General features: G+C 45.0%; 1 protein-coding gene across 2 annotated transcripts in view; it reads left to right on the top strand.

Moving 5' to 3' along the window:
- The window catches only part of zfpm2a (zinc finger protein, FOG family member 2a), a gene marked incomplete at both ends in the record, with an annotated part of 118,820 nt that overhangs the window by 31,666 nt on the left and 59,654 nt on the right, over nt 1-27,500 (top strand). The window contains 3 exons of one of the 2 annotated variants that reach the window (XM_079733140.1): nt 1,636-1,794; nt 9,323-9,424; nt 23,695-23,810. In XM_079733140.1, coding sequence (XP_079589266.1) covers nt 1,636-1,794; nt 9,323-9,424; nt 23,695-23,810 — 377 coding nt within the window. Of the gene's footprint in view, nt 1-1,635; nt 1,795-9,322; nt 9,425-23,694; nt 23,820-27,500 lie in introns of both variants that reach the window. The other variant, XM_079733139.1, reaches the window with a different exon arrangement.

The following is a 27,500-nucleotide window of genomic DNA, read 5'->3' as shown; positions in this document are numbered from 1 at the left end:
ACCTCACCCCTCAGCCAATCAGCAGACGGCATGGGATAAGATCCTAAAACTCCTATCGCAATTTAAAGCCCGGCTCATGTGCCCCCACCAGCACCACCACCAGCACCACCACCAGCACCACCACCAGCACCACCACCAGCACCACCGCCTTCTTCACAGTAATGTCTATTAGAGGATCTGTGTGCTAATTCTTTTCATGTCCGGGGCTCCTGCAGATCTAGAGGTGCTACAAAGGAGTCATTTATGAAACCTAATGAAAAGAGCAAGCGGCTTGCCCAGATCAGGGGGGTCTTTTATGAGGTGGCGTGCGAGAAGAAAGCAGAACAGGAGGGCTACATGCCGTCCTAGCCCCGCCCCAACCCTGTTTTCTCAACAGAAAGTATGGCTTTATTAATGGCTGACGGAGCTCACTCGGGCCACAATGGAAACAAACACGGCACAGTGTTGATGTAAATACTGCGGTTGATGCGACAACACGATGTACAGGAAAGGGCCGTACAGAGAGAGTGTATCAGAGTAGGCAACAGCCAGACAACAGCCAAAAGCTTTTTATATGATGATTCAACACGCTATAACAGCTGTCGAATTTAGATGTTTTCTGTGAGACCCTTAAACCATTTCATCTTGTGTTCAATTCAAACTCACCTTAAACGTGGAAGGCCCCCGCCATTTCGTTAGTGATTTGGGGTAATACATTGGAGATAGGCGCTGTGGAGGAAAATAAAAGTCTGCCAGATGTCTATTATCTTAATAAAATTCAAACGCCAGGCGAGATGCTCCTCAGCACAATTCAGGTAGCAGTACAGTAATTCCATCAGCGGCCCTGATTGAAGCAAAAATGGCAATATGCAAATAGCAAAGGAGGTGTACAGCTACAAGCAAAACTCTCCAATCATTTAGATTTAAAGAAATAATATTGCACAGAGGGGGGAAAAATTAATCACACGGAAAAAGTGTCTCCTTTAAGATTGCACTGGTGTATTGCCCGGAGGCATGGAATGTAAATGGAAAATCAACATTGTACCCTGTGATAAGGCTAACAAATTAATACAAGTATTTTCTTTCCTCCTCCCATGCGGATGCCTGTATGAAAAACGGTGGAAAGGGAACTTTTGTTCAAGATTTTCTCCAAGGTTCAGGACTGCAGGATGTGGGATTAACATCAACATTCACCTTGGCTGTGTGTCAGCTTTTGTTATATTTTCCCTCGAACATGGAAATGAAACAAAATGCAAGAGGCCTTTTTCACCTATTATCATCTATTATGACCGACCATATTTGTATGTTCATGCTACATCCATATTTGTTGTTGACCAGACCTTGTTGTTTGTCTTTACTGATCATCTCAACCTGGGTTGTCCATAGAATACTGCCCAGCCCAGCCCGCTGTGCCAGCTTCCCACCAAAATAGACTAAGAAAATAGTTTTTTCTTCAAAGTCTGAAGGAAGTGATGAAACATCTGAACATTTCCTCTGTGTGTGTGTATGTGTGTGTGTGTGTGTGTGTGTGTGTGTGTGTGTGTGTGTGTGTGTGTGTGTGTGTGTGTGTGTGTGTGTGTGTGTGTGTGTGTGTGGGTGTCTGTGTGTGTTGGTGCATATGTGTGTGTGTGTGTGTGTTTGTGTGTTCTCCCTCAGGTCCTCTGGAGGATGGCCTGGAGGAAGAGGAGGAGGAGTGTGTCTCCGAGGAGAATGAGCTCATGGCCAAAGATGAGTTCTCGACGGAGGAGAACTTCTCTGCAGAGTTTGAGACGGAGAACATGAGCTGTGAAGACATGGAGTACTTCTGCAACAAAGGTTACCACCGCTTATGTGTTTTTTCATTCGAACATCTTAGTTGGTTGATACAGCGTTTGTTACGATATATGCTGTGCACTTAAGGGAATTTGTATGTATTGATTCAGAATAGAAAACACTGCTGTGTTTGTATAGAATTTATGTATTCATATTATATACTATAAATGCAATCTGGACCGTGGGAAACATACCCTTTTCACATAGTTATATTATATATGAGCTTTTATATTTTCCTCCTACCATCACACAAGCAATGGTTTTGCAAAAAAGATGGCAATTGTTCTAAAAGAGATGCCATCCTCAACACTGGTAAGGCACCACAGCAACCCACTGGGAGTCCAGGCCTCCGTGTCCGGCGTAGCGTTTCAGGATACTTTGCAACACCTGCTACTGCTCGGAGGTCCAGAACTTTAAAGAACCCGCTGTAGCCGAGCGCGCCCGAGTCGTCTTTGAAGTCCAATTCAATTAGAATGCCTCTTTGTGTGTTTGTTTCATTTTGGTCACACCTCGCCATCGCAGGAGCTAATTTGTGGTCGGCTCCAGGTTACACTAGCGAAGATGACAGCATTGTCACCCCCACCCCCATCCCCGTTCGAACCCCCTAGTAACTTGGCATCCTTCCCCCAGGTGTCCCCTACTCCACCATGCTTATGAATGCCATAAATTTGACTTTTTAATGAAGTAAGGCCCTTTGAATCTCACCCTCTCTTTCTTTCTCTCTAGTCAAAAAATAAATTGTTTTGAATCATTTTTTACACTCTAAACTGATGTGCCTCCTGGGAATATATTTTGAGGACGTCCTTAGAAAAATAATTTAAAAAAAAATCTTTCATGTTTCAGGTAGAGGCTATGCCCCAGTAATCATATCAATAATAATTTCTTTTGTTCTCGGAAAGAGCTAAGAGGCACAATTGTTTGAAATTTGCAATTACCAGCACCACCCTCTTCTCTTGTCCCATTTATAATGTATCCCTGCACACTTGAAGTGACAGCCTCTGATTATACACTGACCCCATAGTTAGATGATGCAGTACACGCTGGTAGGTTACAGCTTGAAAAAAAAGTGCAACTTTCACAAATCTTCAAAGAGCCTCATAAAAGCAATTTGTTCCCCCTATTGTCTTGGATATCACCATGCAAGGGAGCCTGCCTAAAAATTGCGTTTGGTTTCTCCGTGTTCGTGAATAAAAGTCAAACTAAATTGCGATCCGAAATGCCAAATGCTCCCTTTCCATGACTCTGGTAATCTGTCCCTTGTCATAGACATGCCTTACTAGTCAGATTTGTTTTTTTTCATTGCTTTTGCTATCTGAGCTTAGCTAAGTCCTCCATTTCCTCGTAAGACCCCGAATGATGTGCTATCCCACTTTCTTTATTCTCACATGGCAAGTTCGGAGCGACCATCAGGTGTAGCCCCTTTTTTTCATTGTGAATCGTTCCTCAATGAGATCTCTTTTAAACTCATTTAAACCTATGTCTGAGTGGCTTATATTCACCCCACTTATGTGGAACTGCAGTGAATTAAACGGGACACAATCCTAGCAGCATTAAATGGTTTTAAGTGTGTTATTCCTCCACTATAGGAGGGAGAAAAAAAAGAGAGAACCCCCCCTTGATTAACTAAACCCTCTCAAATGTGATGGCGTGCTGTAATTAGCCCTGTGCGGACTCCAGCATGGGTTTTAGAGCAGCCACTCATCCCATGGCCTTTATCTTCTGTGGCTTCCCGGAGAATAAGGTCTCCCGTGTAAGGTTCCTCCACTGTGCACTGGCTCTCCGGTCTTAGCTTAGCCTTGTATCTGTGTAGTCACTCTCTGAAATGGGCTTGTCAGGGGGACCTAAAACCTCCATTAAAAGTTTCAGCCTATAATAGGTATTAAAAAGCTGTTGGAACACAAAGAGGAGTACCAATTTTCATTAACATATGAAGCACTTATTAACTTTGATCGGAGTGCGGTGAAGTAGCAAAGCCGCTTAAAGGCGCAAAGGTCAAGAAGTGGGATGCCACCAAAGACTCCAAAGGCGTTTGCCATAGCCTTGCAGAAAAGGCGCTCCCCAGATAAGTTCTTAAGCGGCACCTTCAGGTGCCATCTTGGACCATCGCTTGAACATCAGTAGGCTTTGGTTGACTCCACTGTTGACTGTCTAGGCCAGCATTACTCATTGCGCGGCTCGCAAGCCACATGCGGCTCGCCAAGCCTCTATTTGCGGCTCGCATGACGGTAAAAATATACAGTGATATGATCATGCAGTGAATACAGATATTTAAAAAAAACAATATAAACAATTATTTAAAAAATAAATCAACAGTGGCATTAAAAGGTGGAAATATAGCCTTGTCTAGAAAATATTTTTAAACTTGCTCGGCTCTACGCTGACAGCGGGGTTGCCAGATTGGCGGTTTTCCTGCATAACAAGAGAGAATGTGCTCTTTGGATGGACTTATTCTTATTAACTTATTCTTCAATAGCTTCCATGTTATGTGACCCAGTGTCTCCACATTATTCCAGAAAATAGCACACAGTCACACAAGTCTTAATTTTCCTCTCAAAGTGCACCAGATTGATGCATTCCAGGTTAAAAGGTATCAAATTTTCTTCCGGGGGAGCATGCCCCCGGACCCCGCTAAGGACCGGGTTCCCTCCACAGTTTCACAAAATTCTGTGGGAAACACTGCTTCAGGAAGGACATATTATCAAGCAGGCATACTTATTTATGACTGGATTTATAGCTTTTGATACTTTGCGGTAAAAATGGCTCTCCTGTTGACGTCGTCCTGTTAATGCGGCTCTCCTGAAAAAAATAGTGAATACCACTGGTCTAGGCCCTGGTGTCTCGGACTACTCCCAAAGCCTTTCAAATCTTAGGGTTAGGCTGCCTAGGATGCTGAAAGAAACATCAATATGTGAAGTGGAAATTCCCTGTACTGTATGTACGACCAGATTTATAATGTGAAAGCATTCCACTGTGTGACTGCATTGAGAGTGCTATGAAGAATCAATCAAGCCACCAGTCCTTGAGAAGGGTATTCCATGACATAACTCAATAATAACCATCATTGTTGTAAACTGAAGTAAGTGAGAGAGATAGACTACCATAAAGCCAGTACCAGGCAAAACAATGCTTCCGAGAGGAACAGTTCATAAAATACATGTTTCCTAGGAAGGAAACCTTTTCAAATCCACAGTATCAAACCGCTTCAGTTTCACATATATTTTGCCTTGCTTGTTAAAAACAGTAAGAACTCACACTTTCTACAGGTTAAGATTTATATACTATTGCACACCTAGCATTGTAGCAACTGTTGGACAGATAGCTTTTTTATTAAGTAACCAGCATTTTTTATACTGAAATTGTGAAATTTCACCTTGCGGTTTCAATCCCTTTTTTATTTGTCTTGAAAATATGAACGGAATGAAATCTAGGAATCCAACATGTGTGTCTCATGGTCCATTGCAAATAACTCTGAAGATATACCTTCCTACAGTTTAAAAAATACGGAATGATTCTGCTTCGGTCTGTGGCTTGATGACAACAAGGATACATCCAGCATGACCAAATGTGGCCTTCTACGTTCACAAGCAAGCCTTTGCCTCTTACAGTATCAAATCACGAAATTAAAAAATAATAAAGAAAAAACATGCAAGAGCCCCAGCCTTATGATTAAAACTGAGCCGTACCTGACTACCCCGAACTCAACATAACAAATAACAAACCAACCTTGACCCCTAGAGTGACCTCTGCTGAGCAATTGGACACGCAGCGGTCAGAGTCGTACAGTAAGCAAACACAGAGTGGCAGAATTAATTATGCCACTCTTTGTGCAACACATAAGTAATCAGAGACTCCAGCAACACACAGGGAACAGCAACACACATCTCCCTAGCTCCTTTCGCCACAGCTGCCAGCAACCCCAGAGTGGCGAATGCGGAATTTTAATGCAGAGTTGATGGTGGAGAATATGGAGAAATGCTAATTTGCGATGCGATAAGATGAATCGAGTCATCCCTTTAGCCCCATTTGACTCAGCGGAGGAAATTAATCATTAATGTTTGTTAAGTATGACAATCTAACTGGGCCAGATCTACATGCTCAGAGACTGAGGCAGAGGGAGATAAAGACCCAGGCTGCAGACAGGGAGGAAAACTGCCAGATTCTGTAATGATGGGAATTTATTGGCATTTAAAGAGACAGTGGCAAGGCATTCCACTAATAGCCTGCCTCCGTTGGAGTGCTCTGCTCACCACAAATTGCTTGCAATTGAGACCTATTTTTCAGATAGCAGGGAGGACTTACAGCTATGCTTGACTTTGGTAACAAAAAAAAAAGGTTACTACTTGGAATTGACTTTATCTGCTGCTGCACAATCTGTATGAACAGCCAAATATGCAATACCAACTAACTGGCACTGCAGCTGGAGGGATGGCAGGCATATTCCTTATATTGGGTTCAAATTATTGCAATGGTTTCCCAGACCTGGCTTGCACCATTAGTACAACTTTAAGAAAGTGACAGTGAGCCAGAATCATCCTATATTGCACTAACCTGGAATTTAGTTTATAAAAAATGTCTCCTTAATAAGAGTCAATTTTTTTTTGTTTTTACATTTTACAGAAAATGCACAAGCACTGTCTTTAGGCTCCATGGTCAGGATTAGATTGCTCTGAGCTCCTTAAAGTAGCACGCAAGAGATTGACATTTCCAAGGGCTTCCTCGGCAGAGGCAACGCTATAAGGGGGAGAAAAAGCCAATATGACTTTGTTGCTACCTTGCTCGAGGAGTTGTTTGTGTAAATCGCCTATAAGCTTATTGACCTGAATGTGGCACGCGGCATGTGACTCGCAATTTGGCTTGAGAGCTGTCCTTTGATAGAGCAGCGATAGGGCTGATTTTAACAGCTCATTGGCTCCTCTCACATGCCCGCCAACCCTGCACCCAGCAGGCCCGCTTGCTCCCCCAGCCCTCCACGGCCCTTCTGTTCACCAGCCCCATCGCTGCAGCTCACCCTTAAGTGTCTCCATTTTTGATTGCACGACCAAGAAGGGATCCTAAGCCAGATGTAAATTATGATCTTGGCGATAATGCAGGGGATGATCATTCACAATCTGTCTCCCTTGATAAGCGGCCACACCTCCCATTTGGATGATGAAACAAGGCAGACACGCTCTCTCTCTTGATCGTAGAAGACCTTTGAACGGAACGGAGTGCCTCGATCAATCTGTTTCTATAATGGAAAGGGCAAACACCTATGTGTTTGGAGCCATAAAGAGCGGCCGGCGCAACACTGTGTATTTAAAACGACTCCTGTCATCATACTGTCCATTCAATACAAGAGTGCTGCTACAGCGTTTTCTATTTCCAAAGCCGGCTCTTCTCTTTCCCAGTGACATGTTTGCAAGAAAACTTCACTGAAGCCCTATGACATTGTTCCCTGTGAGGTTGCTGGGGTGATTGTGTTTAAAGTGAATAGCATTCCGGGTTACATAGAAGGCAGGAAATCCTTAATCATTGCTTAATTAAGGAATCATCTTGTAGCTCCATTTTCCAGGCACTAATTATACACTTCCAAGAGATTTGGTTACAGGGCTTAACATGTTTGCCTGAGATCAAGGTAGTAGTGGCTTTAATGTTATCTCCTCTGCTTCTTTTTATTGAAAGGAACTGTTGATATAGACGCCTTTGTTATCCCCTGTCACAATACCAGCCCTGTGTGCTGAAAGACGCATTCCAACTGTAAATAGCTGGTGATGGAAATTAAGTTGAGTGGTTGCAGGGTTAATATGCAGTAGGAAAAGAGGGTGTGTTGGGTTAGCAGCCTGAACAGACACTTGCGTAAGCAAAACTGGGTCATAATGACCGGCTCTACTGTATCTAGGACATATATGAAGACCACCTCACTTTGTTCTCTTTCCAGTCGAGCGCTGTGAGACTTTAACTGTGTAAGGGCTATACCAATAAAATTGACTGGACTTGACTTTGACTTCTCCCCACCACTTGTTATGAGGATGATGTGAGGCAGGGTGTATCTGACGAGAATGGCGCCGTATCAGTGGCAGCCTGTTCAGTAGCTCGCTGTAGCGTGTGTTTTTGTGTCGTGTGTTACTCATTTTATTTTAATCGATTTCTCTGTTTACGGGTGACCAACAGGATGCCACGATTTCTTTTCGGGATCAATAAAATATTTTTCCCTTTTTGTGGGAATGTATTTGGAGTTCATTTCCTACCATCTTTACATCATGTCTTTAAATGTCTTTAGTGCAAAAGTACAAACACGCAGGTTAGTGTACGTGCTTGATGGTAAGATGAACTTGAGCAGACAAAGGCTGGTGAAGTCGCTGTAGTATGTGGGTCCTGCGGACGTTGTCACAGGAAGCGGGGTGACATAAAACACAGAAGAATGTCGTTCAGTGGTGGTGGCGGTGGTGGTGGTGGTGGTGGTAAGCTGCAAACCCTAGCTATACCGCACAATGTAATAGAGCCCTATTTTTTTTCTAAATGTTGAAGGAACATGACGATTCTCTATACGTATCCCTATCATCTGGAGCATGTGACAAAAGCCGTCTGCGGTGGTGTGATCATCCATTGTGCTAAGCCAGACTTGCCCCTGGCGTTCTCTATTGGATTTTGCCACATCAAAGGGATGCGAAAAAACGATAGTCACAAAAGTGACAGAAGTGTCCCTCCCGAGACAACTAGACGCCCTCCCGGCACACTAAAAGTGCCCAGGGGTTAGAAAGACGGCGTGAGGTATAAGCTGGGGCTGTGTCAGCACCTCCTACCTAGAACACCATGCTTAGCCTGGATCTGTGGACCATAAGAACTTCAGAACTATGGCTAATTTTGTTTAAATTAAATGTATCAATATGTGGAACTGCTTGCATTGCGTTGTTCAGCACCATTGAAGGAGATGTACTTTTAAAGCAAGGTCATGAAGCTTTGACATTGTCATGATGAGATACCCCAATACCCCACACCGCTAGCATGGTCCTTTGTAAACACTGTAAATCTGCCCTGCATCCTATAGCACACATTTTGGCTAGCTCCACAATAGATCAAACAGTAATAAATAGCAGTCCCTCTCCCACACGTTGCTTTCCTTCCTGGTCCATGGGCCTTCCTCCTGTTCCTGTTAGCCCTCATGGGAACTCCTTTACTTAAAAGTGTACAGCTGGACCCGGTGAGCTCATAGACCTTACAAACACACACACTTACGTGACCCCACACACACACACACACGCACACACACACACACACACACACGCACATACCCATACATGCACTCACAGAGTTGTCAGTAGCTGATGTGAACAGATTACATAGTGCCGTTTAACAACAATAAACACAATTGAATGTTACTGCATGATTTATCAAACTGGCCTTGCCTTTACATTCCTTTTCACCTCTTCTCCCCCTGTATCCAAACGCCTCTATACAATATTTTTGCAGACTGTAATGCAAAATTAAATGAGGTCCCTGTGCATTGAATCAGGCTTTTGCTCAACGCTAAAATACTTCTATTGCTCTACAGGAGAGGGAGATGCAAATCGAGAGGCAGGCGACTCAGAGATGGACACGCAGAGCGAGAAGGCCAGGCACCCCCCAGCCGGGCCGGAGGACTGGGATGGACCGAGTAAGTCCCTTTCCGTCAAATCACTTGGTGGCATGGCTTTAACATGCCTTTGGCTTTCTACCGCATGTGCACCACAACCATTTTTCCTTCGCCACCAATTATCTTGAATCTGACGTGTCTTTGATCCCGAATGCCGATCAAATCTGTTAATCCGATCAAACCACTGATCATACCAAGCTAATAGTCTTGCAATATGAAAGCGTAAAATGATTTCACACAACTGCAATTCTTTGGAGGATGGAGGATCACATCTTGGTGAGCACATATCTTGTGTTAACCATACATTTTTCTATCTATCATCTATATTTTTTATTAAATCAAATACAAAATTATGATATGTTTTGCATGCTTCTTTTAGTATTGCTGTTATTAATAGATAACAGACAGAAAATGAAGTGAGTTCCTGTTTTCCTGTTGGAAAACCCTCTGTTGCATTCAGTGACAGTAAGGAACGTATCTTCTATTAAAAGTCACCTCATCAAAGTGATACTGCCTTGAAAAAGATCAGTTCGCAACAATTACATTTCCAATATTGCCTACACCCACCACTGCTGAACACAGAAAAATATTACCCCTTTGAATGCATCAAATGACCTCGAGAATTTACTGCAGGTACATGCATTACCAAAAAAAAGAAAAAGAGAAAAAGAAAGAGAGCAAGCGGGGGGGAGAAAAAAAAGTGGATTTGGGCAAGTTGTGCTAGCTAGCTCCGAAGCCCCCTGGGGTGTGTATTTTATACTGACAGTGAATCAGTGTTATCGCACCTATCAGATAATGCATTTATCATTAAATTTCACATTTGCATTTAAATCTGGGGAAGGAAATGAGCATTGCTGGCTAAAGATAAGAGCGCAGGGACGACAGTAATAAAGCATCACTGTGATCTGCCAGGAGACAGGGCTGAGGGGGTCAGCTCAGAACTATGGGGGCCGCGGCGGAGGGAAGGCACCGAGCGCGGTAAAACGGCCCTCTTTGGCGAGAAAATGCTGAGCTTAAAAATAGGGCTTTGAAAAGAGGGGATGGATGCACTCCGACGACATCTATGACTGACTGTAATTATGCTTCCTTCCGCCGGTTCTTAGCCGTCCCAACGAGCATTAACGGCTCAGAACATACTGCTGGACTGGCAGGAGAGGGAGAGAGAGAGAGAGAGAGGAAGAGAGACATGGGGAGAGAGGACGAGAGAGAGAGAGAGAGAGAGAGAGAGAGAGGGAGAGCGCGAGAGAGAGCGCATGAGAGAGCACGAGAGAGAGGAAAGGCATGGGGAGAGAGACAGACAGAGAGAAACAGAGCAGAGATTGAGATAATACAGAATATGTTTGTTCAGGAAACCATGGGAGATCTGATGTGCGACAGGATAACAATTTAATGGTTCGGTAAAGTACTTGATGCTTATCTACAACGCCGCCGTTAACTCCAGTGACTTTGAGCGTTTAAGAAGCATTCATTGTTCTTTTTTTCATCTAACATCACTTCACTCACTCCTTCTGACCCAACTCAAAAGAAGCAACCCATTTTCATCCCTTCAAACTGTTCCGTGGAGACCGAGCATGCACTTTTACCAATGGCAATCTAGCTAGCTAGCCACCATCCTCAAATAACCCGAACCTCCAACATGTTGCTGCTCACAGTCAATATTTCATCCGTAATGTGTTTCCTCATCAGCTTGGTGACACAGCAGGCAATTAGCAGGACAAAGTTACCGTGGTGCACATGTACTTCCCCTAGCTCAATAGGCCGCGCAGATTGGGCAGAAATGACTCTTGCTGCACAATAATGTCATTCACTCCCCCATCATGGCGGCCATGAAAGGTCATTTCCCCTTTTAATTTTTCCCATTGTACTGAAAAAGTCAGATGGGCATGTTATAATTTGAATAAAGCAGAGAATCAGACAATCAGATAGGATCGTTTGAAATGACATGACTTGCTGTTCACGCCGATTAAAAGCACATTTATTTAGTTTGAGACAGTCTACCCTTTAATCTCTTTGTAAATGTTCAGATAGTACCACATTCTAAAGTTCTTTGTTATTCTTTGGCTTAAGTTTAAGCAGGTGCGATTAGGATCCCCAACAGATAATTGTTAATCACTGCGTGCGTGCATCTGAATAGGAAGTGTGATGGCCATTACATTTAAAAAAGGGGACTGAAGTGCTTTAATGAGGTGGGCTAACTCTAACTCTAACCCACCTGCTTTGGTGATTCCACTGAAGCACCTCCATAGCGTTTCCCTTTTGCTGCGTAACAACAAAAGACTTGTACAATCTACATCCCATAATTGAACTCCTTTTTTTCCCACCCCCCCCCCCCCCCCCCCCCCCCGCCCCATCCCTTGTACTTCATCTTTCACTTTAGCAAGTCATCTCAAGCACCACGTCTGTGGTTGCTCCTGTTCCCTTGATATTCCCCCCGCTCTGAGACAGCAGAGAATATGAGTCGCTATTAATCTGATAGCGGCGCCATTCTCTTCTGTCGTACAGTACCAGGTCTCTGATGTGGAACACCCAGCGAGTTTGTGTCTCTTCATCGCCCTCTCTCCCTTCCTCTCTCTATCTCTCTCTCTTTCTTTTCTTTCTCGAGAAGTATGTCCTAAAGCAAATCTGCGCGTTGATCTTCCATTACATGTTCATTTCTCGTTAGGGGTGTTTCACAATCAGCCGCTGATACGGGCGATAGCATGCAAAGCCATTTCTGATTCATTTCCACAGACTAGCAGCGATAGTGATCTATGTCTCTTCGCCTTTCTTTCTCTCTTGCTCTGTCTCTCCCTCTCTCTCTCTCTCTCTCTCTCTCTCTCTCTCTCTCTCCGTCTTACTGTGTCTCCTCTAGGCTAATTGGGAATGGTGGGCGTCTGCTAGCTAACTCTGCTAATGAACTTGTTCTCAGCCTTATCTAAATGGCTGCTCATGTAAACCACACCCCGTATCAAACTCATAAAGAAGTCAGGGTTCACTGATAGCGGTGTGGTTGTCACTGTTTTCATTTATTCCTGCAAAAAAAAAGACAGAATATTTTCATTTTGATTTGATGGTTGGGCTCATTAGGCCTAACTTGAATTTCACACACAACGAGCAAATTCGATATAACTTTGGATTTGTGTCACGTGCTATTTTATATCAGCCAATACATTACCACAACCATGTGTTTTAGAAAATTCTAAATAGCATAGCAACCCACAAAGGAAAAGAAAAAGGCAGAATTGACGCGTGATTGCCTTGTCCACAAATCTCCTCGCTTGGCCATTACCCCATGGGCATGGCCTAGCCTGCACACAATCTCTCTCTCTCTCTCTCTCTCTCTCTCTCTCTCTCTCTCTCTCTCTCTCTCTCTCTCTCTGTGTGTGCCAGCTGGGCACTGAGCCACAGCCAGGCAGGGGTCAAATGAAGGAGTGGTTCTCGGCATTGGTACCTGACAGTTGGCCACAAGCAGAGCCACTCCCCCCCCCCCTCCCCCGTCCCACCCCCGGTTCCCCATTTCCTTCCTATTCATCTAAAGCCTTTTAACGCGGGCATCAAATGGACGTTAATGTGGCTTAACTTAAACGCACCTACACTTTGGGGGTTTGGGTGCTGAAGGGAAGCCAAACCAAAAGTATGTCCGGGCTGAACCTCCTTCTCCTCCCCAGCCCTCAGAGAAACAATCACCGTGCACACAATGCACATATGTGATGCGAGGGGAATCCGAGGACCAGATGGCCCCGATACGGTGGCAGGTGCCGCCACAAATGTTTTGGGTTGCTTGTGCTGCTATTTATATCATGGTGAAACACAAGCAATGCAGATATTTGCAAAAACGGACACAGAACTAAAATCTTTTGGACAATAGTCACCTGGAACTTTTAGATCCAACACCACTTCACCTCAAATAAATGCCGTCCAGCTTGAATTGTTTTTCAGTTGCAGTTCACTGAAATTGAGAGTGGATGTTATTCTAGTATTTGACTGCATATTAGGCATTTGGTGTTGCAAAAGTTACAGATTTTACGTTAGTCTTGGATTTTGCCTTCACTCAAAGTAAATTCAACCCCAAAAACGACTGCTTTTTTTCATTTTTTTTTCATATCCCCCACACAATAATTATTCATATTTCTTTTTGGACTGAAGTTTCTTAAGTCCAGTTGCACTCAGTAAACATTTGTAACTCCAACACCCCAAGTCCATTACGAAGTCAGGGTGTCGTAGAGAGGAGGAGTAAGGGGGTTTGAGGGAGCTGGGCTGGGGGGGGGGGGGGGCAAAATGAAGCAGAGAGACAAACGGCGCGCCCAGATGCAGATTAGGCGGCAGAAGATGAGGGTGTAAAAGGGATTTAATGGTAGGATGGATTAGAGAAATCCTTGTAACAATGTTAAATAATTATGGTTCCAGCCGAGATCAAAGCACCATTGATTGAACCCCTCAAGCCTTGAGCACACAGAGTCTTGGAAAGCAGAGATTGGTAAACTGCTGCACAGACCACTCCGGCTGCCTCAGTTAAATTGGATTGGAAATATTAGGATGTAGATGAGTCCTTCAGGAGGCTTCCGGAGAGGGGGGAGGGGGGGGGGGGGGGGGGGGGGGAGGGGGGGCTTTTGTCAACCGGAAATGTAGCTTGGGAATGGAATGAAAGGTTTGATAGTGTACGGCGTGGTAAGACGGGGATGTCGCAGCTGTCTCCACTGATACCTAAGCGTTTTAAGTAGACTTATAGACGCACTTGACTGTTATATCAGCAAACTGAAAACTTTCACTGCCGGCTTTCATATGTTTCCCCCCCCCCCCCCCCTGTTTTTTTCTCCCTTTCCCTGCTTCTTGTAATCAAGGAATTTGGACGTACATCATGGCGAATGCTGCCTTACAAAGGACGTTTTTTATCTCCGTCCTCCAGGGGTTTAGTCAAAGTCTTCTGACAAGTCACACACACAACATGAATGACACAGAGATTGCTGATAGCGCATGCAATGATAAAAGTCTGTCGTTGGCCACCACTCGCCACTCGTTTCCCGGTACTTAGTGATGTAAAACTGCAATCAAGCAGAGCTATTAGTAGAAACGTGTGTCTTTTCTAATGATTCTATACTCTCTGCTTTCTGAGAATCTGCCATGGCGGTGTGTGTTTGTTTGTGTGTGTGTGTCTCGGTTTTTGTGTGTGTGTGTATGTGTGTGTTTGTTTGCACGTGGTGGGTAAGGAGGGTGTATGCGCTCATATGCATAATATTTACCTGTGCACACAAGACCCTAACCATCCCTCCTCCCCCAACTCCCGTACTTCCCCATGAATTCACAGTGTGTGACTATAATGATGCAGTATGCAACAAGAGAGATTAGACAAATCACTCTACTCCGATGCTGTATCGCCTTGATGCAAATTTAGCCACTGATCCGCAATACTAAGAGGCTTTATTGTACAACTTCATGGTTGTTAGTTATATAATCTAAAATAGGGCAAAATGCAATCACCGGTCTTATCGTCTATGGAAAATTCCTCTACGCCCCGTTCCGTTTTTTTCTTCGGGGTGGTGGTTTTGAGGGGCTGTGGCATCGTAAGAATAACGTTAATGAGATAATTCGGATGGAACCATTTTTCTATACATCTCAATAGAATTTGTGTCCACTTTGCAGAGCTCACGGTGGCAATCTTTATTGTGGTTTCTTCTGGGCCACAATGAGAGCCATCTAAGGAACTCAGTTAGGGGGGGATAAGGAAGGCGGAAGCTGATGCTAAATATGACGGCGATTTAAAACGCAGTCGGTGGTAGTGTTTCTGCCCCCGGGGGACTTGACACCCAACGTGTCTTTCTTTAGCTCCCGCAAAATGTTTGTTCTGCGATGCTTACCCTTGCAGGCACTGCGACGCGGCTCTGTCTCTTTTTCTTCTAAGAGGGATCGCTGTAATTGGCTGAATATGTGATGTGTGTATTTAGCATTAACATGGAGACGTTCAGGCAACTTCTCCAAGGGGATACGCATGGCGGTGGGGAAAACTCGGAATTACTCGACTGAAACTCAAACGTGAACATGGAATTATTTTTCTTTGTGACACACTTTGTGTGTGTGTGTTACTACAAAGTCACTTGCTTCATAGCTGGTTCCCATGCATGAATTTTGGATTTTTTTTGTTTTTACGAATTGGGCATTGGAACTTCTCAGATAGCGTTTGATTTGATATTCTGGTGTAATGTAATATTTTGCTTTAATCCAGTTTGAAAAGTCCTTCCGTGATGATTTTTATATTTAACAATGTTGACGCATAAAAGGAGAGAGAGAAAGGGAGAGTGAGTTAGAGACAAAGATACACAGAGAGAGAAATATAAAGACACTTGCCCTGGTGTAATAAAAGATATTGATGTGGAAGACCAGCCTAACAGCCCCCCACCCCCCCCACCCCCCACCCACCCGCCCACACACACACACCAAAATCAACTCCCTTATTTTTTTCTGGGTCGTGGCAGTGGGAGGGCCCGCTTGTCAACCAAATTAAAATCCCAAATAATAGTAATAATAATGATAATGCAGAGTTAATAAAAAATGGCATGTTCCTCACTGATTGTGTGAGTGTTGTGGTATTCAATTATGCAATTTTCATTGGCATATTAATCATCTTTTCAACAAACAAGCCGCTGTTAATTAAAGCAAAGCATGGATAAAGACTTGTTGCTGGATCATCACTCCGTTTATCACCGCGCACAGACCCGCAGTTAAGTAAATTCAGCCTGTGAGATGAATTTCAATGGTCCCCCTGTTTCCTCCAGTGTGTGTGTGTGTGTGTGTGTGTGTGTGCGCCACTGTTTATGCATGCACGTTGTGTATGGAGGAGGGGGTTACTGACTCTGCATGTACCCGCGTGGGAAGACGAAGAAGTTGTAACTCATTTAAAGAAAATCGTGTGATCTTATTGTTTAACAGACCATTCCAAATTATAAACACATGTTGTGGTTGGCTTTTTTTGAAGGATCAGTCTACCTAGACTTGGAGATTAATTACTCCTCCTTCTTTTCCATTTTTTCTCCTCCTTTTTTCCGCTTGACGATTTGGAAATAAAGACCTGTCTTTGTTTAGTGCAGTACCTCCATGTAGGCATTTTCGAAACGACAGATTGCAATTTGTGGCCACATACTTGAATGTGATTGGCAATATCAGTTTTGTCCAACAGGCCAGTACGACTCTATCTCTTTACATCTGACGTCTCTATACATGCAGAACCAGTAGCACCAGTGAGTGGTACCTTGGCCTTCATCCCCTCCTTTGTCTTGTACTATTTATTTGTCCATTGGTGATGGTGGGGTCTGGCTGGCTCATCCGTGGTGGAACGGAGAAAGGGAGATACGATTCCTCTGCCATTCACTCAGTAAATAGACATGGAGGGGGGTGGGGAGGCTGTCCAGCCAGACAGCCACTGAACCACTTGAGTTCCACGCAGCATCAGTCACAAAAAAAAAGAACTGTAGGCTTGTGTAGACATGCTGCCTCCGTCCCCGTCCGCCTTCCCTCCCTCGCCCCCATCCCTCATTGTGGAGCAACTTTATCAGCTCACCCACTTGCAGAAGTGGAGGGCCAGTCGCTTCTTAACTTAAACATAAGATCTTTGTGGTCTGAAGCACCCGGCTGCACCATGCCCAACAGCGGTGGAGAAAAGCAAACATTACTCCAGTGTTGCCGTCGCCCATCACAAAATCACAGCGTACCGGGGGGAGAGAAAAAAATCGTGTTTCTGCTGTGTTAGCTTGAATCTAAATGCATTCAAACAGACTGTTGCACTGGAGCAAGATTCTCCCCCCTTCTCAAGGAATGGAAAGAGAGAGAGAGAGAGAGAGAGAGAAAACTGAGGGAAGGAGGGAGTGTAGGAGACAGATAGAGATGGTAAAGAAAAGAGTGTGAGAGAGAGAGAGGGAGAGAGAGAGAGGGAGAGAGGTAGAGAGAGAAGTCAAAAACCTCCACATAACAATGCCGAAGAAAAATCAGAACATTTTCCACCGAAAGATGGGCCATTTCCAAATCCTTGTGCCCTATCAGACAAATTAAAGTAAATCAAGCATGAAATGAAGCAGAAGAGCCTGGAGATAAGGCTCCTTTAAGTCGTTTACAGATTAGGACAGAGAGAGAGAGAGAGAGAGAGAGAGAGAGAGAGAGAGAGAGAGAGAGAGAGAGAGAGAGAGAGAGAGAGAGAGAGAGAGAGAGGTGCATCTGGTCTATGCCAGTGAAGGAGGCTAGTTTTTCCCTCCACAATAGCAGCCTGTGTATAGGATTACTCTCCCCTGTCACCGACATGAGGAGCAGTCAGGGAATAGACATCCACAAAATGTGTCTAAATATGTTCCCTTTAAAAAAAAATACGTGAATCAAAGCTCTGTCTTCCTTGTTGAACTGATGTGACATGTGATATTGAAGCTTAATACATCCAACATATGACCCGTGTAACATTTTGAATTATGTTTGTTTTTTTCAGTTTAATCGGCTGCCTCTTCACCTTTTCTAACACTCAAGCGCTTCTATCACTGTGGGACTTAAGATTAAAATGGATGCAGGATTGGCTGAGCCGTGTCACATGACTGCATGGCTGTCAGTTCCTATGCCCATATTAAGTGTGCATGTGCTCAGGTTCTCGTTAAGTAAATCTTATTTCCCCGAATATAATTTTCTGAAAATGTTGCATCATTAACAGATTAATTTGTCTGCGTCATAATTATTTTCTATTTTCCACGGCATCGACAGGTTAATTGCCGTTTTTATTTTGGTTGCACACTAAGAATCAAAGCATAATTACAGGAGCAGCTACTCGTGGGGAAGAGCTCAGCAAAATCCTACACAGACATGCTGTACATGTACACAAACAAACACACAAGGAAAACAAGAAGTGCTCCACATATGTCTCAACTTGTTGTTATGTATGCACCACATGAATTTCATACAGTAAGCCAGCTGCATATTGAATCAATGTGTGTGTGTGTGTGTGTGTGTGTGTGTGCATGTGCATGCATGGGCATGAATGTATGAGTGTGAGGAGCATAAATACCTACACACACACACACACACACACACACACACGGCAGGGAGCGTCGCTCTTTGAAGCAGCCTGCAGTGCGACTCACTGGATTTTGTTTCACCGCCCCTTGTATCTTTTCTCCATGTGATGAGAGGTGGGCTCGGCTACTGCGGCGAGCCCCGCTCCCAGACAGACGAGAGAGCCATGCCTCATCACCGGGTAGCTGCTCCCAGGGACCTCCGCCTTGACCTTCCCAGCCCAAGACTTAGGTTTAGCTGCGTTATCGCACTATCTCCAGGCATTTAAAAAATACTCCTGAAACTCCCTATGATTTAACCCGCTTTTACGCTGTTCACATCAAAACTGGATGAGAAAGAGCTTAATCCATCTTATCTGTTGACTGTCATACTGCTCAGGCTAAAACCTGCTCACAAAAGACAACTAGGTCACCCGGGGAAGGAGAAAAAAAAGGAGGCAGAATTCCCTGTTACCCAGGAGAAGTTAAAGTAATTGACTTGGGAGGTATTTCAGGGGTACTTTGAAAATCCTTTCTAAATGTACTCATTTTTATCAGTATCAGCGTATCAGTATAACTTGTTTATGTCTATATTTTAATTTTTTTTATTATTTCTTTGATACTTTATTTACAGATTTAAATAATGTCACATTACATACGTACATTATTGTCAAATATAAATAGCACCTGAGGTGACTGATTTTATGCCACCCATAACATGTAGTACGCATGTGCACAAACATTCAAGCATCTCCCTTTGACAAACTAAAGCCGTCTACCTCTATCGCCATCACTCTTGTACGTGTGTACATTGCCAATGAACAAATCATCAATTCCTCATTCATTCTGACAGATAGAGTTGTCCTATAAATTATTTCTTTCTCTTTTCGGTTGAGTTTCCTCAAAAAACAACATCCAAAGTATTGATATACAAAGAGGAGGAAGGCTCTGTCCTCTAGATGTCGTTGGTGATATTGGAGGTATCTCTGCCAGAGAACAATCATTCTTGAAGTTTTCCCTTTTATTGTTGCACGCTATCAATAAAAAATTGCAGCACTCTCAGAAAGATGGATGTCTCTGATTGTTGTCAGTGCGTTCGCTGGCAACTTCTCTGTGATTGTATGTGTGACAAAGCGCTTGACATCGAGTATATTTTCCCCTTTTTCAATGACACCCCTGTTGATTATGTATAATAGCGCCACGTTTGCAGCAAATGTTGTCATAAATTAGCTTGCTACTGCTCAGTGGAGGTTATCCGTCCAACCCCTCTGTGATTCTCATAAACACTGCAGTTCTATTGTCCCAACAATATCTATAAAGCAGGGCCCTTTTAGCAAGCATGGCTTCCCAGCTCGATTGAATTAGGAAAAAGGAGGAGGGCTCTTTTAATAAAAAGGGAATCTCAACCCTGTGACCCAGCATCCAGGGGCTCCCCATTCTCAGGGTGTTAAATGTCACTGCTAAAATGCCCTAATCCTTTTGGCTTGTCTTCCCTTCACCCCCTCCACCCCCGCACCCAAGCAGCCCATCGGCTGAAAACAAGGCTGACCTGTATGGCGGTTACTCCCCAAACGCCCACCCCTCCACCAGCACCTACCGTCCTTCACCCTCCCTGCCATCCCCCCTCCTGCTGCCAAGCCCATGCACTGGCCTGGAAAGTTTTTTCTTAAACGTCTTTTTTAAGACATTTTCTTAAACTCCCCCCCCTCCGACGTTGGGCAGGGTGACTAGAGCTAGCACCCATGGGCGAGCACCCTCAGTGTGGGTGGAGGAGGAAGCGGGCTGAAGGTGGGGGGGGGGATGGGGGGGTGAAGGGTGTGGAGAGGTGGAAGGGAGGTCCTTCAGTCTTTTAAAACAAGTGTCTCTCCCGGAGATAATAGCATGGGCCCTGGGTTATAAATGATGCATTTTGCTCACCAGAACCTGATAATGGCGGCTCGTTCGGGGGAGAGAGTGGGGGGGAAGAAAGTTCATCGCACTCTTATCAATGCTCTGTGACATTTCTCCTTCAGCTGTAAAATTCCATATCACATATCTCCTTTAAAGATGGAGAACCTTTTGTTGAACCGATACACACTGCATTCCATTTCACTCCATATGCTTCCTATGGTATATTAATTTATAGCCCATTTGGCAGCGATATAACACAGCCTATCAGCCCAGAAGACTTGGATCCAAGAGGGCATCTCTGTATTGCCAGGCAGAGGTGGTTGAACTTGAACATAGATTAGCTTTTTTTTTTTCTCCCCCCTTCAGCTTTACTGTCTATATCAAGACACCAGCTTCACCTTCTCTACTATTATTTTTCCATTCATCAGAAACCCAAGCCAGCAGTGTTATTTCAGTCCCTGGGAATGAAAAAAGCCCTATAGCTAGTATGAGGTTCCGTGGGTTAAATTTGGGTTACAAGAATCTTTCTTCATTGTCCTTTGAATTAATTATAAAATCTGATTTAATATGGAGGCAAACCTTAGCAGATACATCGATTTTTCAGGTGTTCATCTGCAAAAGGGGAAATTGATGATGTCATTTTTCATTGCAGACCATTAGCAAACTTCTCACGCTCTTGACGTATATTTTATCGAGGAAACCGCCTGACATTTGAATTTGCGATGAAATCCATCACCACCAGGAATGAGAAATATTCCGTTTGGATTATGGGTTTGAAAAAAATTACATTTCATACTTTTTGGACAAATAGGGTAGGGTAGGGTTTTCAAACGACAAAGCGTTTGTTTTTTACGTCGGTTTGTGATGATGAAGAGGACTACAACCGTGAAATATTTTATCATTTTAGGTTTAATTGACTGCATGTGTATCTGGGGGTGGAGGTTATCATAATGAGAAGTAGCAAGATGGTGGGGCAACCTTCTGGGCATCGCTGCCACCTGTCCAGGCCCCTGTCTTTCCTTTAAACCATGCTCAGATGGCACTCTGCCACCTAGCCCCTCATTAACATTCGGTCGTATGCCAGTGAAAGGAAAGATGAGTTCACTATTCCTTTGCACCCAAAGTGAAAATAAAAGATAGATAGAAAGAAAGAGAGACAGGAAAAAAAAGAACAGATGCCAGCATGGAGCATCTCGGGTGCAATCTAAGGAAGATCTCCTCTCACAAAGGGGACATTCATGGGTCTGCCAAGTATCTGTGGCGTGCAGGAGGAACAGGCCCTAGAGCCTAGCGACAGATGATGATCTTATCGAAAGGGTGGCTGGGGGGTGGGGGGCCGGGGTATTGCTGGGAGGGAATGGGGAAGAGCCCTTCAGCCTCATCATCGACTCCCCCCTTCCAAGTCCGTGGCATTTGAGTGTTAGGAGATGAAGGGGCACCGCGGAGAGAACATGCAACCCATTGTAGGAATCATTCTTTGTCTACTCTTGTATTGTGTTTTCCGGGGTGGATTTTCTGGTATGGCTATGTTTTATTTTGGGAGATTGTTGTGGAAATGAAGTCGGCACAGTAGAGACACTGAGTCATTGGATAGGGCACAGTGTTTATCGGGCAGATCTTCGGCTGGTATCTGCAACAGATGTGACATACCATCTAGGAGCCAAGGTCCTCAGGCAATATATGGTGCAGACAGCAGACACAACTGTCACTTACACACATGGACGGACCACCCATCACACACACATTGAAACTTCCCCGACCACCTAAAACCTACGACCGGGGAACGTTAGCTCACAACCGCCGTAACCACCAAGAGCATTATAAGACATCGAAGGATACTAATATGAATATGAATCAGGGGCTGGGGATGACATCAGCGGTATGTCAGGCATGGCTAAACAGGAAGTAGCATCGGAGCGGTTAAAGGCCGCTGGTCTTATCTGAGGACAAACAGAATGCATCAAGCGGTGGCCCCTGCTCTCGCCGAGGCGGTCTCTGATGACAACCAGCTGTGCTCCAATGTTTAATTATTTCCCTCTAATGAGCTTAGCCACCTTCCAGTGCACACTGCGGGGCCTGGGAGGAACACAGCTAGCACGACCGGCCGAGGAGAATGGAAAGCAGAACATAGAGGAGATAGCACGCCGCGATAATGAAGTTATAAATATCTTCTTTTTTTTGGGGGGGGAGAGGAGGAAGGGTTATCCATAATTCACCCGGTCTTTATCGTGTTTAATGGAATGGGCTTGTCACTGTTTGATAATAACTAGCTGGATGTAGGGTAAAGGCGTACTTTCTTTTGTGGGCGGAAGAAAAGTTTGTTCTTCTGAGGCCTGGTTGAAAGCCAGTATCTTGTGGCCTTTTTGCTTCCTTTGTTTTAACGGTGATTACAATTAATGAGGATGAGTCATCCGTGTGTCTGCCTTTCTGTACTGTAGCTAGAATAACGAAGCCTCTAGTTTGATAATAACATTGATGTTTATGCATGCAGAGGAGCATAAAGGCATAGGCCCACTGGACAGATATGGTATAATAGCACGCCTCAGATACGAGGCTGATTCTAGTACAGGATGGAATAGGTCATTATCCAAGATGTGGGTGAGAAAGTATCTTCGCACAAAAGAGTTAAAATAAGTGAGGGCAAGATTGTTAACATGTACATTTAAAGTATCATGCACATTCATGCATCCATGCAGACATCTATACATACGGTATTTAGAACCAAATAAACAACACCCATTTTCCGCATCTTATGCATGCATACACTCAACACACAAATCGTGACCAGAGCAAACCATGTCACAGCCTGCCATGGGGTTTGTCAAAACTATTTGATTAATCACCGTTACCAAGAAGTACACTGAATCTAGCAGATATGATAGCCAGCGGTGTCAGGGAGGTGAGCGGCAGCAGTGCTAACAGGGCTATCCGGTCCCCGACGTTAATTAACTGGGCCTCTGCACAGTATTAACAAGAGCTTGCGGCTTCCTGGAACATCAGAAACAGGCCTGAAGCTGCCAGCCGGCCCCGGCAGGCCTGCGGTGTCTCCGAGATGTTATCTGGCCAGAAGACACCTTTCAAGTAAGGTTAGCGTGCGACGTGTCAGGAGAGATCCCACCATCAGATGGCTGCTCACTTGATTTGCTTATCGTAGTCAGGAAAACCGGCGGCTCAACGTGGGTCTGGGAATCGCAGCCTCAAGAGACATCGAAAGATGATTTTGGGGGTTGTGACATCGTACCTTTGTTCCCGCCGGAAAGGGGAACATGGGCCACAACGGGATCGGGTTCGTCCCGTGACTGATGGGGGTCCCGGCTGCTGCAGAACATGGGTCGGAGCGGGGAATCGGGGTTTGTTCCCGTGACGGGACGCGTGTCTTGACCGTTGTGTCCAATTGTTTTGCAGGTGAACTGGACTCCTACCCGAAGGACGGAGAGCGACGGGTACACACCCGGCAGCAGCTCCCGGTGGGCACCACGTGGGGGCCGTTCGAGGGCAAGATCGAGATGAACCTGGAGGGCGGCGGCATGGTACGTCAGGGTCCGCTGTTTGGGTTTAGTGGGACATATATGCACATGTATAATATGGTATGGTTTTGAAATATACACATTAGTATTTAGAATCAGAGGAATTATAATGTAAATGTGCATATAAGCATAGGTAATGGGGCATACCATTTTCACAGCACACTACAGTCCTTATTTGCCTTATTTTAAGCATAGGATGATTATGAAGATAACATTATAACTGGTAGTAGTGTTTCCAAGTATGCATTTGTCACAAATGTATAAGTAAATAGCTAAACCCATTGCCTGATATTGCTGGTGAGGGGTGCTGGTCCTCCATGCCACAGTGTAAGTCCCTCAGTGGCTGGCATGTTGTACACATGACTAGAAAGGCAGCATACTGGAATCAGGGTCATCCTGGCTGTTCAACCCATCCAGTTTGCTCCCGTGGGATCTCTCCCTCATCAAAGCGTTTGAAGTCCGTCCATTTCAACCATTTCATCTGCAGTTTGATTTACGACAAATCACATTAACTGGTGGATTTTTAAGTTTTTAATCCCAGTTTTAATTGAACAAAACCAGTATCCCGTATTTTTTTATACTGTACCTTCCATCACGCAGCTTTGCATTAGTCCACTGGCTGCAGTTGTAGCAGTGATCCCACTCCAGCTCCCTTCAACAGCTGAAGCCGTGTTGACCCGGTGCTCTGCTGGAGCGGACGTCCCTCCACGGGTTTGATATTTCATTTTGCATGTGGATTAATTAGGAAATTCTTATTAACAATTGTAACCAATCTCCCATTCATCCTGTTAAGAAACATAAGGAAAAGAGGATTTCAGACTCAGAGGCCCTCCCACTGTTCCCCCCATCCCCCCCCCCCACCCCCCCTCGATTTCTTTTTTACACTTAAACTTTATTCAATCATTCTCTGAACACTTTCAGCTATTTTCTAAGCTCCTCTTGTGGGTTTGAAGTCTTCTCCCTTGGCAAAGCCAGTTATCCTTGGTTGGAAAAGTGATTTGACAGAGCGACATCTCACGTTGTCTGCAAAAAAGGTTATATATTGCCTGAACTTGCCTGAAAAGCATCCACACCAACCTGTTTCAGTCAATACAACTACAATTAGGGCATTTAGCAGATGCTTTTATCCAAAGCGACTTACATCGGTTAATACACACATTGACGGCAGAGTCAACCATGCAAGGCGACAGCCAGCTCGTCAGGAGCAGTTAGGGTTAAGTGTCTTGACCTTTCGGATACAAGACAACTGCTCTACCTCCTGAGCTAAGCCGACCCACTAAATTAACAATCCAAACAATCAATTTACTAGATTGCAAGAAAACAACAACAACAACAAATCTAATTGTATTTCTCAATATTTATCTTGATGCAGACACTAGTTTTCACCTCTGTTTATCTGCGGAAGGGCAAAGGTAATACCCAAAAACGAGGCAAAAGGACTATATCCTGTTGCCTTCTAATCCTTGCTGGCTGTTCCCTTTGGCTTCTGCCGCGAGTCCTCAAGTCAACCCTTCCGCACATGGTTTATTTTTTACCTGACTTACTTTGAGTATCTCGATCAACTCTTGCACTTGCCACATCACACGGGAATTGACCAAATCAGCATTGTTTATGGCCACCCCTGTGTCAGGGCTCTGCCGACATGTTGACCAAAGTTTCACAGTTTCAGTGTCACAGCAACTTTCATACAACAGTTGATTTATCCCCGCTGTTGCCGTTGTAGGAGGGGTGAGAAGTGGTGCATGTCTTCAAAGGCTGCCACTTAAGGACAGACCCCAACAACTCTGATGCCTCACCTGGGGGAGGGGGGGGCTAGAGAGAGAGAGAGAGAGAGAGAGAGAGAGAGAGAGACATGCTGGGTTAAAATAACCATGGGGAAAGTGGGGACACGCCATAAAAGACAGAGAGGGAGTGAAAAAGAAAGAAAGAGATGGAAAGAGATGGAGCGGGCAATCAGAATGAAAGCGAGAGTGAAAAGAGAAAAGAAAAAGGGGCCAGTGTTGATGCATGTCAGGGCAGGAGGTACTGTAGCACAGGGTCACCAGGCACTATAAAGTGTTTCAGGTAGAAATAAAGGCTTATTGCTTCATGGTCTCTCCTCACCTAGAAGGCACTCAGTCATTCTTATGAAGTATAACCTCCACAGACTATTAAATCAGCCTCTACTCTTGTAGATTCTTGGAGACCATAGAGGTGAATGAATTACCCCAAGGCACCCAGGTATATGGCGAGCGGTGACACCCCTCTAACGCTGACCTGCCAGTGAGATATTGATATGTCCTCGCTGAAATATAAAAAAAAGTACATATATCTATTTTTTTGTCCCTCTCTCTCTTTTATCAAGTCGTGTCGTTTTAAAACTTTCCGTTTTATTTCTTAAAAGGACCCAAGGTCTTTGGCAGGCGTGTCACTCAGAGGTCTCCGTCGCTCTGCCTGTTCCTGACAGATCCAAAGACCTAGTGTCTCCATGAAAACTGCCTTTTAACCCGCACGTACCACCGGAGCTAATGAATGTGAGCACGCGTTAACTCCTCCTCTCACCTGCTCCGGCGGAGACGTGGTGGCCCTGTAACCAGCAGCGCAGCCGTACGGAACGCCGCCCGCCCCACGTCTGGTGTACCGCAGTGTCAGCCATTCCCCAGGGACGCGTCCTCATGAAGGCCGCTGAGGGAACGCAGGACCGAAATACATGGAGAGAGAGGGAGACAGAGAGAGGGAGAGAGAGAGAGGGAGTCAGAGAGAGGGAGAGAGAGAGAGGGAGACAGAGAGAGGGAGAGAGAGAGGGAGACAGAGAGAGGGAGAGAGAGAGAGAGGGAGACAGAGAGAGGGAGAGAGAGAGAGGGAGTCAGAGAGACAGAGAGAGAGAGGGAGGGAGAGAGAGAGAGGGAGACAGAGAGAGGGAGTCAGAGAGAGGGAGAGAGAGAGAGAGGGAGTCCGAGAGAGGGACAGAGAGAGAGAGGGAGTCAGAGAGAGAGAGAGAGAGAGAGAGAGAGAGGGAGTCAGAGAGAGGGAGAGAGAGAGGGAGAAAGAGAGAGCAAGGGAGGCAGACTATGTTCCCGGTCGCTGGAGGCAGTTCAATTGGAAGTTAGGATGGGACTATCTTGGTACGTCTGGCGTCTGTTGCAGCTGCATTTAGCACGGCAGCAGTGCTGCGGTTTGCCAGCTGTCGGTGGTCCGGTGGTCCGATGGTCCGCTGGGTCCAAAGAGCGTTGGACGAAGCAGCATTGAGCTGTTCGAGGCCAGGGCCTAGAGGCCGAATGAAATCTGAAAAAAAAAGAGGAAGAGAGAATTTTTGTGGTTATGGAGGATGGAATGTGTGTGTGTTTGTGTGTGTGTGTGTGTGTGTGTTGCGGGGGGAGGGGGGTTGTTGAAGGACTCATGACAGGAAATCTGGCCATCTGCAGGACGGAGATAGGGTCGCATCTCCACCGTTTATCAGAGAGGAAAGCAGATTTCACAGCTGATGGGTTAGCCGTGGCAGGTCTGGAGACCCAGGGGGGCGCTGCTCCGGCGTGAGGGATAGCAGCCCTGCAGTTACTGCCTCTGCGGACATGTTAGTGCTTACACACGGGGAAGTTCAGCGTGTGTATGTGTGTCTGTGTCGTGTGTGCGTGTGTGAGTGTGCAAACATGGCCATGCCAGTGACACACAAGATCACTGACACTTGACCCATGTTGTGTGTCT

The sequence above is a fragment of the Pollachius pollachius genome (genome assembly GCF_949987615.1).
Source record: "Pollachius pollachius genome assembly, chromosome: 1".
NCBI lineage: Eukaryota > Metazoa > Chordata > Actinopteri > Gadiformes > Gadidae > Pollachius > Pollachius pollachius.
The sequence above is the reverse complement of the archived record's forward strand: the minus strand, read 5'-3'. Positions and strand labels throughout refer to the sequence as shown.